This window comes from Cyprinus carpio, chromosome A11, assembly GCF_018340385.1.
Source record: "Cyprinus carpio isolate SPL01 chromosome A11, ASM1834038v1, whole genome shotgun sequence".
NCBI lineage: Eukaryota > Metazoa > Chordata > Actinopteri > Cypriniformes > Cyprinidae > Cyprinus > Cyprinus carpio.
In genome coordinates, this window is record NC_056582.1 from 5,139,368 (window position 1) to 5,155,426 (window position 16,059).

Sequence of the window (16,059 nt, forward strand, 5' to 3'; positions counted from 1 at the left end):
AGTGAAGGACTGGAAAACACGGTGCCTAACTTGACCTACTTTAACACTGCTGTCTTTAACATGCTTGATGCTTGTTCAAAAGTGTGATAGCTGAGAAACATCAATGGCTGATGTTCATTTTCCCATCATTTTACATCTTATTATGGTGTCTTAAAGGGGTAGATTGTGTGAAAATGTATATTCTGTAAGAATTTACTAAACTTCATGCTGTCCCAAACCTTTATGAATTTCTGTCTACATTGGAACACGAAAGGAGAAGCTTAGCAGATTGTTACAGCTGCTCTTTTCCATAATGACAATGAATGCGCAAAATCAAGCTCAAAGTAGTCAAAGTAGCTCAGTAGTCCAACGTTACTTGTGCAATATATTCCATTTTTCTTTTTTGTGACGCGTCTATAAATGGCATAGTTGAATATACAGTACACTGACAAGAATGAGAGGTGAAACAGAAGATTTTTATTGAATAACAAATTTAATTTTAAATGAAATTTTTTGTGTGGCTTCAAAAGATTTGGAATGTAGAACAGAAATTTTATATACTATTTTATGGTGTTTCTGGGTGATTTTTGAAGCTCAAAAGATCCACCTCCGTGTACCTTCATTGTATGGAAAAGAGCAGCTGGAACAATCTGCTAAACTTATTTTGTTCCACTGCAGACTATTTTCATATTTAGGTGATCTATCCATTAAAAATAAAAATGCTGAGGACCAGAAATAAATGATCAAAAGCCGTTGTGCAAATTCTTTAACACTTCTGTTTTAAAGTGTTATAAAGGGTAGCCATAATATAGAAAAACTAATGGGCTAAAAAAAAATGACCCAATTTTCATCCAACATTCCAGTGTTAGATTGTCTGAAATTCTGTTTGTCGTACCAGGACTGTGTCCAACAACATGAAACTGGCTCCATTTCTACTCTCTTTAGGGGATTGTTGCCTTTCAATCAGATGCTTGAGTCTGAGGTAACATCTAATTCTGCCTAAAACTGTCTGCTAGTGTCACTAAACTCAATCCCCTGATGAGTTGGGCTTATTACACGGGCAGACTCTCAAAATGCCTACTCAGCAGACTCTCAATACTGCTTTACACTTCTGAGACCTCTATCCACACATCTAGAAGACAATAAAGCTGGAGTCCTGACATGTGGAAGAAACCAGAATCAGTGAAGGTTTAACACACAAAATCTCATTTTAAACCTGAGGTAGAAAACATAAAATTCACAGCAGGATGGAGCAGATGAGTTCAAAAGAAAGGAAGTGTATCAGAGGAGGGCTGTACGGTGTTTGGCTGCGGTTTAGGGGAGTTTAAGGAAGCAATGAGTTATCTGAAATGTTCAGAGGATGGCACTGAAAAACATTGTGGTCCATAATATTGCACAATGTTTCAAGGGAATGTGGGACTGGGATTGATGATGACTCTGCATCTGCTCGTTCTTAGCAAACACAAAAGGTGCCTATCTTCTGGATACTGAGAAAAAGTGTTTCAGTGTCTGATACTACATCGAAGCTAAAGTCATATGGCTCTCTAGGAATTACAAAAAAGACTTTGAAGTGATTCCATCTTGACATGATAAATATTCAGAAGTAAAATCAGCAGCTACAGATGAAGTCACCTCAAGGACAGGAAGTGCAGAAGGACACTTCCCTGTACAGATAATACAGTTTCGGCATCACCAAAATGGCATCCATCATATGATGATTGGATCGTATTCCTCAGAAGCGACTCTGTTTTCAACCTTGCCCCATCTCCATGAAACTGGCCTTCTGGAGAGAGAAGGCTGACCCATGGACTTGTCGCCATGGTCGGTTTTGGACACCTAAAGCTGTTGTCCAATTAGCCGACAGCCCAAAAAGGCTCCACTGATAGAACCGTTCCAGTTGGAGGATCATCACCTTTTCTTCCCCATCTTCGGATTCCAGATCTTTACTCTCATGTCACTGTGGGATGGAAGAAACAAAAAAAGGAGACATAAAATGAGAGGTGGAGGAGATGCACAAGGCCAGTAATCAAAAAGACAGACACACTCGGTTGTCTGAATCTTCAGACACATCACAGTAGCTCCTCACATTGGAGAGATGGCACAGACATCAAAACCAAGAGTTCACAAAGCGAAGCGCCACACAGTCCCCGCTCCTCTCACCAATTAGGTGCATGCACTGCTTTATCCCAATAAAAATCAAAACCCCGCTGTGTGAACCAGCCCACAGAACCACATGCTCACATCTTAACTAACACACTCAATCTATGAAGAAAAAGATTGCAGCGGGAAGCAAATGAATAGGTCAATAGGTTGGGATAAAGTTCAAATAAGTTCTTCACAAAAAAAAAATAACTATCATAATTTTTCAAAAAAAAAAAAAAAAAAAAAAAAGAAATTCACTTGAAAACCAAAACTGTGTAAGGTAATGAGAGCATTATTAGTAACCCAATGTTTTTTTCAGTTTTATACATAAATCATACACAGTTTAATGTGGTTTACGCAAGAAGAAAATTGCCAATAGGATATGAAAAATGTTTCACCAAAATGGTTTTAGCCTAAATTTCTAGGTCTTGCAGCAGGAGAAGCACTTCAGGTTTGAAGTAACTTATGACCAGTTCTAAACAGCAATACTGAAATGGATCCTGGTGCAACAGCACCAAGTCTCACGGGGCGTTGAGGTGGGATGTATCTTGTGGTTACTAGACCTTAACTGGAACCAGTTAAACAGATTTACACCACTGGTGTTGAATGCAATTAAAGGTTTTTATTGCTCTCTAAAAGATGAGCCACTTGAGTGCATTGACATGGGAAAAAAAACTATGCGTAGAGTCTAATTAGTACAATTTTCCTTAATTGGCCCAAAGTGAAAGAGCTAAGGGAAAGTTCTGTGGGATCAAAAACCTGAAAAGAAGTTGGCCTATGAAACTTAACTGTATGAGAGAGCTGGAAGCAGAGAGAAGATGCACACAGAAAGAGATGATATACAATTGCGAGAGCGAGAAATAATTGACAACAACAAAACGCCACAGTTGAGTTGTGTAGTTTATTCTCAGACATTCTGCGGCTCATGTCCCCTCGAGCGCATTCGAAACGCCGCCACTCGGCTTGTCTTTAACCTTCAGGAACTGTTATGCCTTTGCTCAAGTCTCTGCACTGACTGCCAGGAGCTGCCAAAATCAATTCCTGTTTTAAATGGCCTGGTCAACCGCCTTACATGTCCCTACTGTACTCTCCATACCACAGAGAAATCATTTAAGAGAATCAGAATTTAAATAATTCATTTAAAAAAAAAAAACGATATATATAAAAAAATATATATATAAATATATATTAAAATAAATAAATAAATAAATAAATAAATAAATATATATATATATATATATATATATATATAACAGTATATATATGATTCACTGATTTTCAGAGAGATCGCCGTTTTTGTTATTTTAAATAAAATATTGCAATAGATATTTTATAAATAAAAATATCTTTATATATTATTATTATTTTTTTTAATTTTTTATTTTTTATTTTTTAACCAATGACTCATTTTAAACATTCATCACTTCATAAGTAAAATGACTTGTATATAATTAACTGATGGGTAAGTGTTTGTAAATAATGTATTTTTTATTTTTATATAATTTTTTCATTGAACTTATATAAGTTGGAAATAATCATCATCAGTCACATTATCTATGACAGACTGGGTAGTACATTTCCAGTCAAGCTCTAATTTCAAAAGCTCTAATTAAAATATTGTTACACGTCACATTGTATAAGAACTTTAGAAACTGCTCCTTCAGTGTTGCAGGTTCTTGTTTTTTAATTCCACTTTTGCAATGTACAACAGATGACAACAGACACTGATCTTCACGCTTGATTTAATGAACAAGATCTCATGAATTATTCTGCTGGAATAGACTCATTCTCTCTCATGTATTTCCCCTGGTCTATTTTTAATTTTGGGGAGGGACTTTATTTTCTCCCCCTTTCCACACATCTATACCAATTTTCAGAAATTTTCAGTTGAAATGTTTGCACACTTTCTGAATACAAACATAAAGCTGAGCCTGATTATATCTTGAAGCTACAAAATTGCTAAAAAGAACATTATTTGAAATATTTAAATGTCACCTTGCAAAGCTTGGCAAATCATGCAACTAATTATTCCTCAGAAACAGTTATTATAGCAGCCTGGTCAGCATTTTGTTTCCAAACAGGCTCAAAGAAACCTAAGCAAGTTGCGAAGTAGCCAGCCAATCAGATCACAGCTTGAAGTTTGGAAGATTCTTGCCACTTTTATGTGCTGCAATATGCATCAAATAATCAGAACAGGCTGAAACGACCACTTTTATGTGAGAAGTATGTTTATGTTAGAATAGAGTTTCAGATAAAGACTTGTCAGAGAGAAAAAGGGAAAATATCATCAAACAGAGAGACATGGAGAGAAAGGACAGTACCAGAGGGAACCGGGCAGGAGGTGGTTAGTAGAGGCTCAAGGGAGGCTGGTGGCCCGGCCCTTGATGGCCAGGACCCGACGGGGCAGACAGGGTGTAAGCCCAGGGACATAACTCCACAACTTCACCCGACAGTCACTGTGGTTATGAAGCCCCACAGTGCAGAGGGAAGAGATGAGAGCGAGAGAAAGACAGTTGAAAGAACAGGAGAGCTTTGTTAGAGGCACATTAATGAAGAACAGTCAAACAATCCCACAATCCCCTGCCCACACCATCTGTTCTACAAACAAGCACCCCTGAAGTGCACAAAAGTAGGTCTTAAAAACATATTAGTCTGACTGAACATTTCTAAGTAGTCTACTGTCTGGAAAAAGACGTCAGAAAAGAGTAAGAGCCTGAACAGAATCGCAGGAATAGAAGAGCAAGTCATAACAGACTCATTGAGCTGATGACCCATTTAGAACCTTTGGAGAGCCAAATAACTGGTTATATTATTATTATTATAGTTAAAACCTGTTCTTCTATAGGATATGAAAGATGTTCTTCATATATGCTTGTTTTCCCAGTGCACCTATGAACTTTTCTTTTCTTCTAATTTAGAAATGAGAAGTATGACCTGCAAACAGGTTCTTTCATCTTTTCTTTTACATCATAATGTATTTCCATAGATTATGTGAAATTGGCTTGTTTTGGCAAATACAGCCATTCATTACCACTGTTCAGTTAAGATGAATTGATGTATTTATTGCAAATTTTGCATATCTGCGTGTTCCAGCTTTTCAGTTTTTTACTCCTAGCATAATTGAGATAAATGTTCATGCCATATAAAGTTTTTACCATCTCCCATAGGCTTTTCCCTGCATATTGAAAATGACTAACAAAGTCATGTTGCTAATATAACAGTTTGGAAATCCTTGCACATATGGTGATGCAAAAATGCAGAAAGATATAACCTTTGTGTCTTGTGTCAGAAATATATGGGTCGATGACAAATAAGAGTGTCTAATTTCAAAAATCTAATTTCAAACAAGAAAATGTACTCTTTGTATTCACCTTGGTTTCATATAGATTTCATTTTAGTGATATATGAAGGACTTCTCCAATCATTTAGTCTGCTTAAAGGTCGCCCCTGCAAACTTTTGTTCATCTTAAGTTTTTGATTGCAATGCCCACAACTCAAAATTCAACCAGCAATCGATGCATAGAACCAAGTCCTGAACCAACATTTTATTTATTTACTTTTTTTGATAAGCCTTTACACTCATATTCACCTCACAATATGGAAGAAAGGATCTGTCACTACTTCAATTTCATTGCAACTTTAAGCTATCTTTTATACTGGTAATAGGCTCTGTTTACCAGATTGGTCTGAATCACAAACAAACTGTCCAGCCTAATTTGCAAACCAGTCCATTACCAAAAAAACCCAAAAACAAAACAGAACCAAAACAACAATTTTTCCAATCATGCATCACTAGTAATTTATTCTTTCTGATGCACGTACCTGGAGGCGGTAAAGATCTGTTTGGAATTGGTGCAGATGGCATTGATAGGGCTGTCATGGCCCTTAATCTCTCCGATGGGCGTAAAGTTGTCCACGTTCCACACCTTTAGCATTCCCCCCCTGCAGGCGCTAAGGAGCAGGGGCCGCCCGGGAACAAACGCCAGAGCACACACCCAATCCTTGTGCGCGTTTGGGATTTGCTGTGGAGAAACAAGCATCATTCTAATTTTAGAACACCTCCGATCTACAAACTGCACCATTTCCGGTATCAGTCGTGTCTGCTGTACAAACAGTGCATGGATGTTTAATTCTGCAGTTTCAGGGTTGACCTCTTAACCCTTACTATAAGCAAAAATTAGTAGTAAAGCACCAGTAATAATAAAACTACAAATGAGTTCGACAAACAAGCCATATTAAACTTTTAAAAGAAACCTCAGAGTAATAAAAACATGTATACTATGAAAGAAGTAAGACATTTATGAACACTCTATACATTTCTACCAAGTTCCAGTTGATCTCGCCAATAGGCCTGTGGGGAAGTGGACAGAAATTCTCATAAATGAGAGCAACCAAAGCACATTATCTTGGCAAATTTACCCAGTTGTGCAATCAAAGAGGGCAGGCGAGTAAGTAAAGTGTGTGTTTAGATAAACTTGCTGTTAATACATTGGTAACTTCACTAGGATATAAACTTCTTATATAACCAAAATATAAACAAAAATCTTCCTTTTGAGGGGGAGAGGTAGCGTCTGCTGTCAGTCACTTAAAATATAAAGATTTGGATGTGCACATACAGCTGTGATCTGATTTAACCCAGATATATGCGTTTCATAGAATAAATCTGTGAAATGAAAACAAAGACTGACGTGAAGACATTGCTTTAAATCAAGGAGTCTTTTCCCTACACCTGAAAAAAAAAAAAAAAAAAAAAACTGGAAATGTTTACAGGTATAAGATCTCCATTTATCATCACACATTGATCTTCTTGGGGATATCTGTGCTCGATTTTTTCGATTGCAGCATCAAAATTTGCTAAAAATTTACCTGTGAAATACATAATTCATATTTCCATGATGTGCAGGAGACTCGTTTTGTCGAACCCCCCCCACACCCCCCACCACAACCACCACCCCCACCACCCATCCCCTGTGTGACATTATGACATCACACATTAACAAAAGACCAAAAGATGCTTACATGCAATATTAATCTTCTCATTTTTACCTGAATAAGTTCATGCTGTCCCAGATCCCATTTCTTAATGCCATTGTCACGGGAACCACTGAACAGTACATCCTCATGTACAGCAAGGCACTCAATCCCATCGTAATGAGGGGGCTCGAAGTTATGAGCTGGTCCGATGTTACCCTGCGTTCCCTCCGCAACATCAAATATCTACATTAAAGGGGTCATGAATTGAGAATGATTTTTGACATACTGTACACTGTATACTGGAAGTTTCAGAACTCAAACCTTTCTTGTTAGTTCAAAAAGCTGCCAAAACAACTTTTTTCTACAGGTTTTTATTACCCAATAGAGATTAATACATTGGCACAAGACTGCTGTATGATTGTTTTTATATGTAAAGACTTATGTGGTCAGCCGTTCTGTCTCAAAATCATTTCATGGGGAAATCAGAAAATCAAGCCATCGACTAAACATTCAGGTGCACATTAGTAGCATAAAAAACAACAGATATTCAAATTGGGATTAAATATATACAGAAAGCGAACAAAGAACGATCCCTGTATAAACACTGGAGTTGTCGATCACTTTAGTTCAGCGCAGTTCTGCTCTCTCACCAAATCTGCATAATGAAACTCAGATTTACATTGTGTCAGCCCTTTTTTTGGTTATGATGAGAGCACTGACAAGAGTATGTGAGTCAGCACTGAACAAAACTCCTAGAGCATTCATGCATTCAAAACTAACTACAATGCCCAGTGCTGTCAAAAGGAAACTTTGATGGAGTAAATGTACTGTAAACATAACACTTTACATGATTAGTTGAATGCAAATGCATAATCACATGCATGATACTTATTTCATATGCAAAGATGTTGCAATTGTTCAAACCATAGTCAAAACAAGGTAGAAAAATGGCCTTTTCTGCTTTTGATGTGAATATTTTCCTAAAAATTATAAGCACAACATTGTACTCAATGTCAGATCTATATCTTAGCTGACTATTTGAAGAAAAGAGACCTATATAAAAAGTAACTAAAATGGTTAAACGCACCTTCACGTAATGGTCTTTGGATCCAGTGATCACATGATCCTTGCCTCCTCCAGAATAACCCACTGTAAGACACATGACTGACCCAGTGTGTCCGGTCAGCTTCCCAGTGGCCTGCATTCTGCACACAAAGAATATAACAGAATATACTCTGTACAGCCAATTCACTTGGTAGGTTTATTCATTCATCAATAAATGACCATCAATAAATGCTAATACCAGTTGCACTCGACTTAGGAATGAACTATACACCTGTTGAGGTCCCATGTGCGGACAGTGTTGCCTGCAGCAGCGTACAGCACAGATCCGGAGGGATTGAGGGCGATCTGGTTGATCTGGTACTCGCCCTGAGCTGTAGTTATTGTGCGATTGTTTGTACTAGCACAGGCATCGCCTGAGACCACCTGACCCGATGACCTAAAGATGGACGAGTTGAAATTTTCATGTTAAACATAAAAACTAGGTGCATTCAGATGCTATGGCTAAATGCTAATTTTATACATTGAAAAGATACTCACGTGAATGTCCGGACGCACTTGGCAGAGTCACGAATGTCCCAGACTTTGATATATAAAGTAGAAACTGTGAAGACCAGGCCGGAGTCGCTGCAGTATTTGACAGACACAACGTTGTTAGGATGTCCTCTCAGGGTCACGATTTCCTGTCCAGTCACCAAGTTCCACATCTTGCAGGTACGATCTGAATTCCAGGTATTACATTTTTATTTATGATGCTCTATGCCAGTCAAGTAACAAGTGCACTTTAGGCAAATTGGCAAAAGGTTAGACATGCTTAAAATTGTATTCACTTTCAATTTAATTAAGTTTAGAAATGAATTTTATCAATGTATTAAAAGCTAAAATTTTTACTCAATGTCCAAAAGGTTGCACAAGACACAAAAAACATAATTTGCAAAAGTGCAAAACATGCAATTATGATTACAGTGTTTAAATGAATATTAACTGAAGCACTGTGAGTAATATATGAAGTTGCACAAGATTTCTGTTGAGCTGCCCACAGTTACAGCAGTGGGCTGCTGAATAGCTCAATAAAGCATGCTGAAATTATGACCTTGAGAAAATGACATTCAAATTGGCTCATGTTTGTGAGTTTATGGGTGTTTATGTGCTTATGTGCGTTTATGTTTCCTTTCAAAGCTTCAGAGTGAAAAAACTGTACCTTTGGAGCCAGTGAAAAGCAACTCATCTGTGGCATCCAGGCAAAGCACGGGTTTGGTGTGTCCCTCGGCCATTGCCACACACTGCAGCGGGGCCGTCCTGCCCCCCTTCAGCCCCCCTGTGGGAGTGATTACACCCCTGCACAAAGACACATAACATTTTAAAACACTGTAGTGAAGTGAGGAGGTCTCTGAGGTTAGTTAAGCAGGTGGAAAAGAGGATGTCACAACAAAGCTTTTTTGTGTTCAAATACAACGTGCCATCTGTTCCATGCGGATGGGCAAAAAAAGCATAAAAACTATTTTTTGCATCAATGTGTGAAAGAACAACAGATTGAGGAAGAATAGAAAGGGGGAAAAAATCTAAAAGGGAAGAAGGTCTCCTGATACGATCCCAAACCATTAACCTAATTACAGGTTATTGTCAGGTTTGTGAAGTAAAACTGCCTTGGTCCGCTTAGCCATTAGTAATGGCAGATTTAAAGTGCCTCTATTATGGATTTTTTTGAAAATTACCTTTCATGCAGTGTGTAACACAGCTTTAAGGGAATGAAAACATCCTGCAAAGTTTTAAATCTAAAAGTGCACCATGTATAAAGTTATGAGTCGACTCTGAATCATTGAAACGAGTCGTTTTTAAAACGAATCCCAAGCCGTTTCATGTTGACGTCAAGCCTGAAACATTAGCATATTGCCTGCCCACTTGTTGGTCTTTTCATTGTTCTGAATGAAAATGCAATTCGTTCTTTGCCACTAGCGGTAAAAATAGCTGTTTCCCCAGTAACGCTGTAAAAACGCAGCACTGCGCTCACAAACGCTGCTTTATCAGGCATTACAGGCATGATGATATGAAAATGAGACCAATCCGACCAATCACCGCATATTGGTGTCATGCACAGGAGGGGTTTGGAAAAATTAATCATTAAACTAATCATTTTGGAGTCGTTGAGCAAATTAGAAGTTCATTAGAAGTTCTTTCAGCCAATGGAACTGCTAGGTGGACTTGATTCAATGGGCAGACTGATGAATTGTTGTTGTCTACTCCTTTGTGAGATCCGGCGGTTGAACCTTGCACACTTCAGGCCTCTCCCACAAGTTCATTGTCAACATGCTGATATTTCATTTGATTTATCAGACTCCAGCTGTGTTTTACAGGCCGCTACTCTGTCTTTCTCTCCGGACTCCATGGGTCACACAGGATACAGCCATGAACCAGGCAGACGAACATCAATGAAAACAATAAAATAGACTCCATATATCGAGCAGGTGCTAATTATGTCCTGTCGTAGTGTACAACTGCCAAGCAGCAGGGGAGCCGATACATGTGACGTTGATGTCACACCGACTACAAAGCCAAGCCGAATGCACACTTGAAAGGGAAGCCTGTTCGACTGATGCAAACTCTGGTTTAGGACTTGGGTTCAGAAGCTTAAAATCCGCATTTCAAAGCCGCTCAGTTGGTCACTGCTGACTTTGCAGGGTAGCACAGAAAGTGGATCTATTTTAAGACAACTTCAATGTCCATATGTTTGGCAGAAGCATGATCGGCTCTCTACCCAAAGGCTGCAACTGACAGAAATGTAAAGGACCTAGGTGCTATTTTCCATTTCTCCCAGGCAAAAGTAACATATAATTTAACTATTACTAATTCTGACATTTTGGAATTTTTTGCGTTTAACAATTTTTTATGTTTGATTAAAACAATTATGCACATCAGGATCTCAAGAGGCACCTGGGAACAGGTCTTCGGGCCCCCTGCCTCCACCACTGCAGTCACTAATGGCTAATCTTTATCCTGCATTTAGGGGTCCCTTGTATTAAGAATGCACTCTACGCACCACTTAAGCTGTATACACCAAGGACCCTGGTGTACATTTTTTTTTGTCGCATGTCCTGAGGATTTGGAGGTCCCTTCCCCCATTGTCCTGCATAGCCCATAATCCAGTCTGAGTTGATATGCACAAGAACAGAAAGTAGATATAACTTGTGCATTGTGCTTGTGATCAGCTGAAACTCTCTCACTCAAGCAGGGATGAAAAGAAGGAACCTACCGCGTCTGAGGATGCAGAGCATCATGGGGCTTTTTAATCTTATTTATATCCACAGAAATTGCTTAAAAGACTCTTTGCAGGAGACAGGCAGCACTTCTTCCTCTTGTCAGCCTGTATGCGAGCGAGATGGTCCCAATTAGGAAGCACAGAGTTTCCCAGCAGCTCCCAAAAGACACTTCAAATCTCGTTTTCACCAGTATGAACACCGTCAAACCACCCATCAGTCACTGAAACTGCAGCCAGATGAAGGCGAGGCAGGAACGGTTGCTCTCAACCATGTTGGAACTCGTGTTATGATGTCACCATTTTGTGGACTGTCTAATGGCTGACAGGCTTGGCATAACCATCACACGACACCTGTCATGGTTGCTCATATCACATCGGAAAGCGGACGATGTTTCGCCTTGGATGGCATCCACTAGCTTTTTCTGTTTTTCCCTAACAATAGTGCAGGCAAGCTGGTGTGCAATTGAAAACCACAATCTCCACCTCCATCGTAACAGCACCACAGAGCCAACTGCAAATGGATGTAACGTTTACTGACAGCTGGCAAGCCGAATTTCTGGTCAGATTTATGATGGACCGCTGCCACGGGCTAAATGAGGGTTTCTATCGCAGGAGAGATGTGCTAAACACACGTTGTTTTGATGGAAGAGAGGATTCATCTATAAACTGCTCCAGAACTTCAGAAAACAAAAATAAAACTTAAGGTCTCAAGGTCTTGTACTTGAGGGACCAAGACAAGTAAAATGACTTTGGGGTTGATCTCTCATCTCTCGTCTGACTTATTTCTGTCTTGTTTTCCCATGCTCCCCCTTGAGCAGAGCGGAGGGTGCATTATGTCAGTCACAACAGTGGGGGTGTTTTCAGCTCAGTACTGACCCCTTCTGGAAAGTGGAGAAGTCATTTCTTTGAGTAAACAGGTGGGAGTAATCTGTCAGAAAAAAAACAAAATCAAACAAAAGTAGGCATTACTTTTCAAAAACTGCCTCTTTTTTTGCTGCCAAGAAAGCATTGAAACTCCAGTTGTGGCTGCCAATTAGCCCACATACACTGGCAACCTGGCAGGGCTAAACAAGCTTTCCCTCCCCTGAAAAAATAATGAGGCTCTTCCCCTTAAGGCTGACAGCGTTCCCGACCAGCCCAGTCTCTGAACGCTCCATCCTGCCGGCCGAGCGAGACGGAAATGAAGCTGGAGTTTGGGATGAAGGGAAATTGGTCTCCTGTGGGCTAGGATCAGCCTCTGTCCAGCTCAGTGCCTGTGAAGTCCTAATGATGGTGGAGCCGTCAAAGCCTCTATGCAGGCACAGCCGCACAGAGGTGACAAGAGGATGGCTGATTAAAAAGGAAACTGGGACATCCCAGCTCTCTGAGGACAGATGAAACGCGAGAGGCTGCTGTTGGCACATTTGTGCTCTCTAAAGTGAGAGGAACTCTAGGGAGGTCCGGTGAACAGGAACTGATTGTGATCAAAACTGTATGAGTAGTTTAAACATAAGTATCTACTAAGTAGTTTGTGTGTGTGCGAACTTCAATCAATGAATACTAACTTACTATGATAAAGCATTTAACTGAAGCTGTGTTTGCTGAAGTGGTGCGTGCAAATTAAAAACTCCTCGCCATGTTTACCGTGTTCTAGGTGGCTTTCAGGACAATGCTTTGTGGTTGCTAAAGTGTGCTGGCTATTTGGTAAAGTCAAAATAAGACTTCTCTAAACGCTCCTACTTCCTTTAATGATTTTTTGTTTTCTTTATTGCCCACCAGGAGAAACAGTTCACAGTTGGGAGTTGGTAATAGTGATGTTTGCTTTAGCAAGCTTCAAAAATGAGCACCACATAATTTCTCAACACCATGCAGCTGAATTTTTTGCTCATTTGAGCCGACAAGTAAAGAATTAGAAAAGTGTCAAGAGTTATTAATGAAAATTACTGCAATTTTATTCCTCACTTAGTGTCAATCAAACAAACTCAATACAGGTGTAGTGCCATGCTGTGCTATGAACATTACTGCCATAAACGAAAAATAAGTCTATAAACACAGCCAGAAACTCGACATGCAAGCCCTGCAGTACTAAAAACGCATAAAAAAGGAAACACTCCATTTCACACAAGTGCAAAAACCAAAACATTACAACAAATGACAACAGCAAATTTGAAAGAAAAAATTGTAACGATGTTCTAAAAACCAAACCAACATGCAAAACATAACCAATGAGGAGTGAGCTCACGGTTCTGGACCCTTCCACTGGGTTGAAAGCAAAGAAATCAGATGCTCTGAGAAAAACATGAAAGGGGAGTGGAGATGGGGGGGTCCTGTTGCCTCTTCTCCAAGTCTCCTCAGCAGAGAAGACGAGCATGAGGAGGTCAGGATATGGAGTTTCTGTGCTTTTCATGGATAAACGAAATGGGGAGTTGTTTTGAATGAACCTTATCTGAACATTCCCATGGAGGGATTTAAAGCAGACCTCTATGGTTCAGAGAAAAGAAGCCTTCCCTACTGACTCCCTCAGCTTTACACAGATCAAAGAGGGTGTTGATCTAAAAAAAAAAAAAAACTGCGCGGTTGCCCTGGCTTCAGATAAGACAATTTAGCCGAAATACTAAGACATCATATTGTGAAGTTTATCATCATGCTGTTTTGTTTCATTCGGGGATAGTTTATCACTGCTGGCTCACTTGGTGAACAAGTTAAGCCAGCTGTCTGTGATTCCTCCCTTAAACAGATTTGTCTCTCAAAGGAAATTTGGGGCCGAGTTGTTCCAAGCACTTCATGTTCCATCATAGAGCCATTAGCTTCTAATGGTATAATGAGAACAACTCGAAAGAAATGAGAAAAATGCAATCGTGCTGTCCGGATAATGGGGTACAGAGAAATCACAGTGTCACTATATTGGATTTTCTGGGATTCTTTACAACAGAGACCAGAGGAAACTTGCAAAAAAATGAATTGGATCAATGGTGGTTCAAAGGACATAAAACTTGCCAAACAGGTTAACAAATTGGGTCGGCATCTTACAAGCCAATTTTCCAGCTGATTTTCATTTATAAGCTTCATTTGCATAGTTGCTGAAGAATCAAAAGATGATGTCTCTCAGCAGTTGGGTGTTAAACCGGAGTTAATGGCCCGGCCGACTCAAAACAACTTCTGCCTGAAAATATTGTTTGGTTGGTGAGTCACGCTCATGGCTTTGGGAGTGACTACTTGGCTTTGGGAGTGACTACTGAAGATCTTCTCTGTCAGATCTGGTTACAATTTGTGTCAGGGTATCAAAGAAAAATATTAAAGGCAGTTGGCAAAAGGCATTGAGATTTTGGCAAAAATGCCGGTAGCTGTGACACTCCAGACCAAAATCGTTTTGAGTTGGCTAGTGGAACGCCACCTTTTGATCCTAGTCCACAGCTGTTGCAAGAGTCAAATAAGGTTTTTAATAGGGCCTTCCCAACAGCTTGGCAGGAAGTGTTCAATTAAATCATTGTGTCACAAGCTGACATTTAAGCAAGTACATTCAGATCAAAAGTTGTATTTTGAAACCGTTTTTCCTTCCTCTGAACCTGCAAGATTGTTGAAGCTATTCGAACAAGTCCGTCCATAAGGTTCATTCCATTCTCAGAGTTCACGGCACAGGATGCAAATGGAAAGGGTACATGCATGCTCACGCCTCGACCTCACCGGGTGGGGTGCGGCCGGGCGGGGCAACCAGGCAACAGGAAACAGAATGACAGACAGAGATCTCTACCTGAACACCTCCGAGAGAGAGGAGTCGCTGTCATCCGACCTATAGGGCAGAACGGCAGTTGGGTTAGGGGAAGGTGGGAAGAGTCAGAAGAAGACAGAGAGGGAGGGGGAGGAGCCTTCCAGGAAGCAGGCGGGAGCAGGGGTGGGGCTGGCCCAAAAGGGAGGAGTTAGCAGGAAGATTATGCAGAGTTCATTGGGTGGGGTTACTGGTATAAGACACAATGATAACATGAAGAGCCCACTTCAAACCTTAGCTCTGATCCATATTGACAAGCCTCACAGTGATGTATTCCCAGAGCTTTTGTTGCTGTAATTCACTCGGTTATTTGAGTGGTTTTATTTGTGACTCTCATGACCAATAAAAAAGGCCAGTGTTTTAGTGAGATGTATTATCGACACAATTTTTCATTTGTGCAGCATCTCCTATTGAATCACTATAGTGCTCTAGGCTAAATGGCTCTCACTATTTTCAGACACAATATACAAGTACATGAGATTCAAAGCTGCACGTGCCAATCATCACTCACACGTTATACTAAGTGCATTAATTTGAACTAGGATGATTGTTGATGTGCAGAGAATGAAATATGAATGATATATAAACTGAAATAGTTTTGAAAATATTTTGCTGTTAAAACTAAAATTAGTATTTTGAAGTGGAGAAAACCTAAAACCAGGGTAGGATATAGTATTAAGCTCTACCATCAATATCTATGAGCTGCAATCAATTATTATGGAAATATATGTTTGTCAAAAACAAAAATAGCTTTTAAAGTAATGCATTTATAAGACATTGCATTGGAATAATGTTAAAAAACACAACAGCATAGACATAAAACTTAAATATTATGTGATTTAAGACATGACTAAAGTGTCAAACTCACTAAACATGTCTGTGCAGATTTACATCCAATTTT

At 39.6% G+C, this 16,059-nt stretch overlaps 1 protein-coding gene across 9 annotated transcripts in view; it reads right to left on the reverse strand.

The window, feature by feature from the left end:
- Nucleotides 1–438: 438 nt before the first annotated feature.
- LOC109053741 (kinesin-like protein KIF21B) overlaps nucleotides 439–16,059 on the reverse strand; it is a 75,104-nt gene continuing 59,483 nt past the window's right edge. For 5 of the 9 annotated variants that reach the window (XM_042766019.1, XM_042766017.1, XM_042766015.1 and 2 more), the window contains exons 27-35: nucleotides 15,144–15,182; nucleotides 9,359–9,495; nucleotides 8,698–8,878; nucleotides 8,432–8,596; nucleotides 8,183–8,300; nucleotides 7,168–7,338; nucleotides 5,944–6,143; nucleotides 4,443–4,577; nucleotides 439–1,936 (exon numbers count right to left, since the gene is read on the reverse strand). In XM_042766019.1, coding sequence (XP_042621953.1) covers nucleotides 4,478–4,577; nucleotides 5,944–6,143; nucleotides 7,168–7,338; nucleotides 8,183–8,300; nucleotides 8,432–8,596; nucleotides 8,698–8,878; nucleotides 9,359–9,495; nucleotides 15,144–15,182 — 1,111 coding nt within the window. In that variant the 3' untranslated portion in view covers nucleotides 439–1,936; nucleotides 4,443–4,477. The remainder of the gene's footprint in view (nucleotides 1,937–4,442; nucleotides 4,578–5,943; nucleotides 6,144–7,167; nucleotides 7,339–8,182; nucleotides 8,301–8,431; nucleotides 8,597–8,697; nucleotides 8,879–9,358; nucleotides 9,496–15,143; nucleotides 15,183–16,059) is intronic. The other 4 variants (XM_042766020.1, XM_042766022.1, XM_042766018.1 and 1 more) reach the window with 2 other exon arrangements.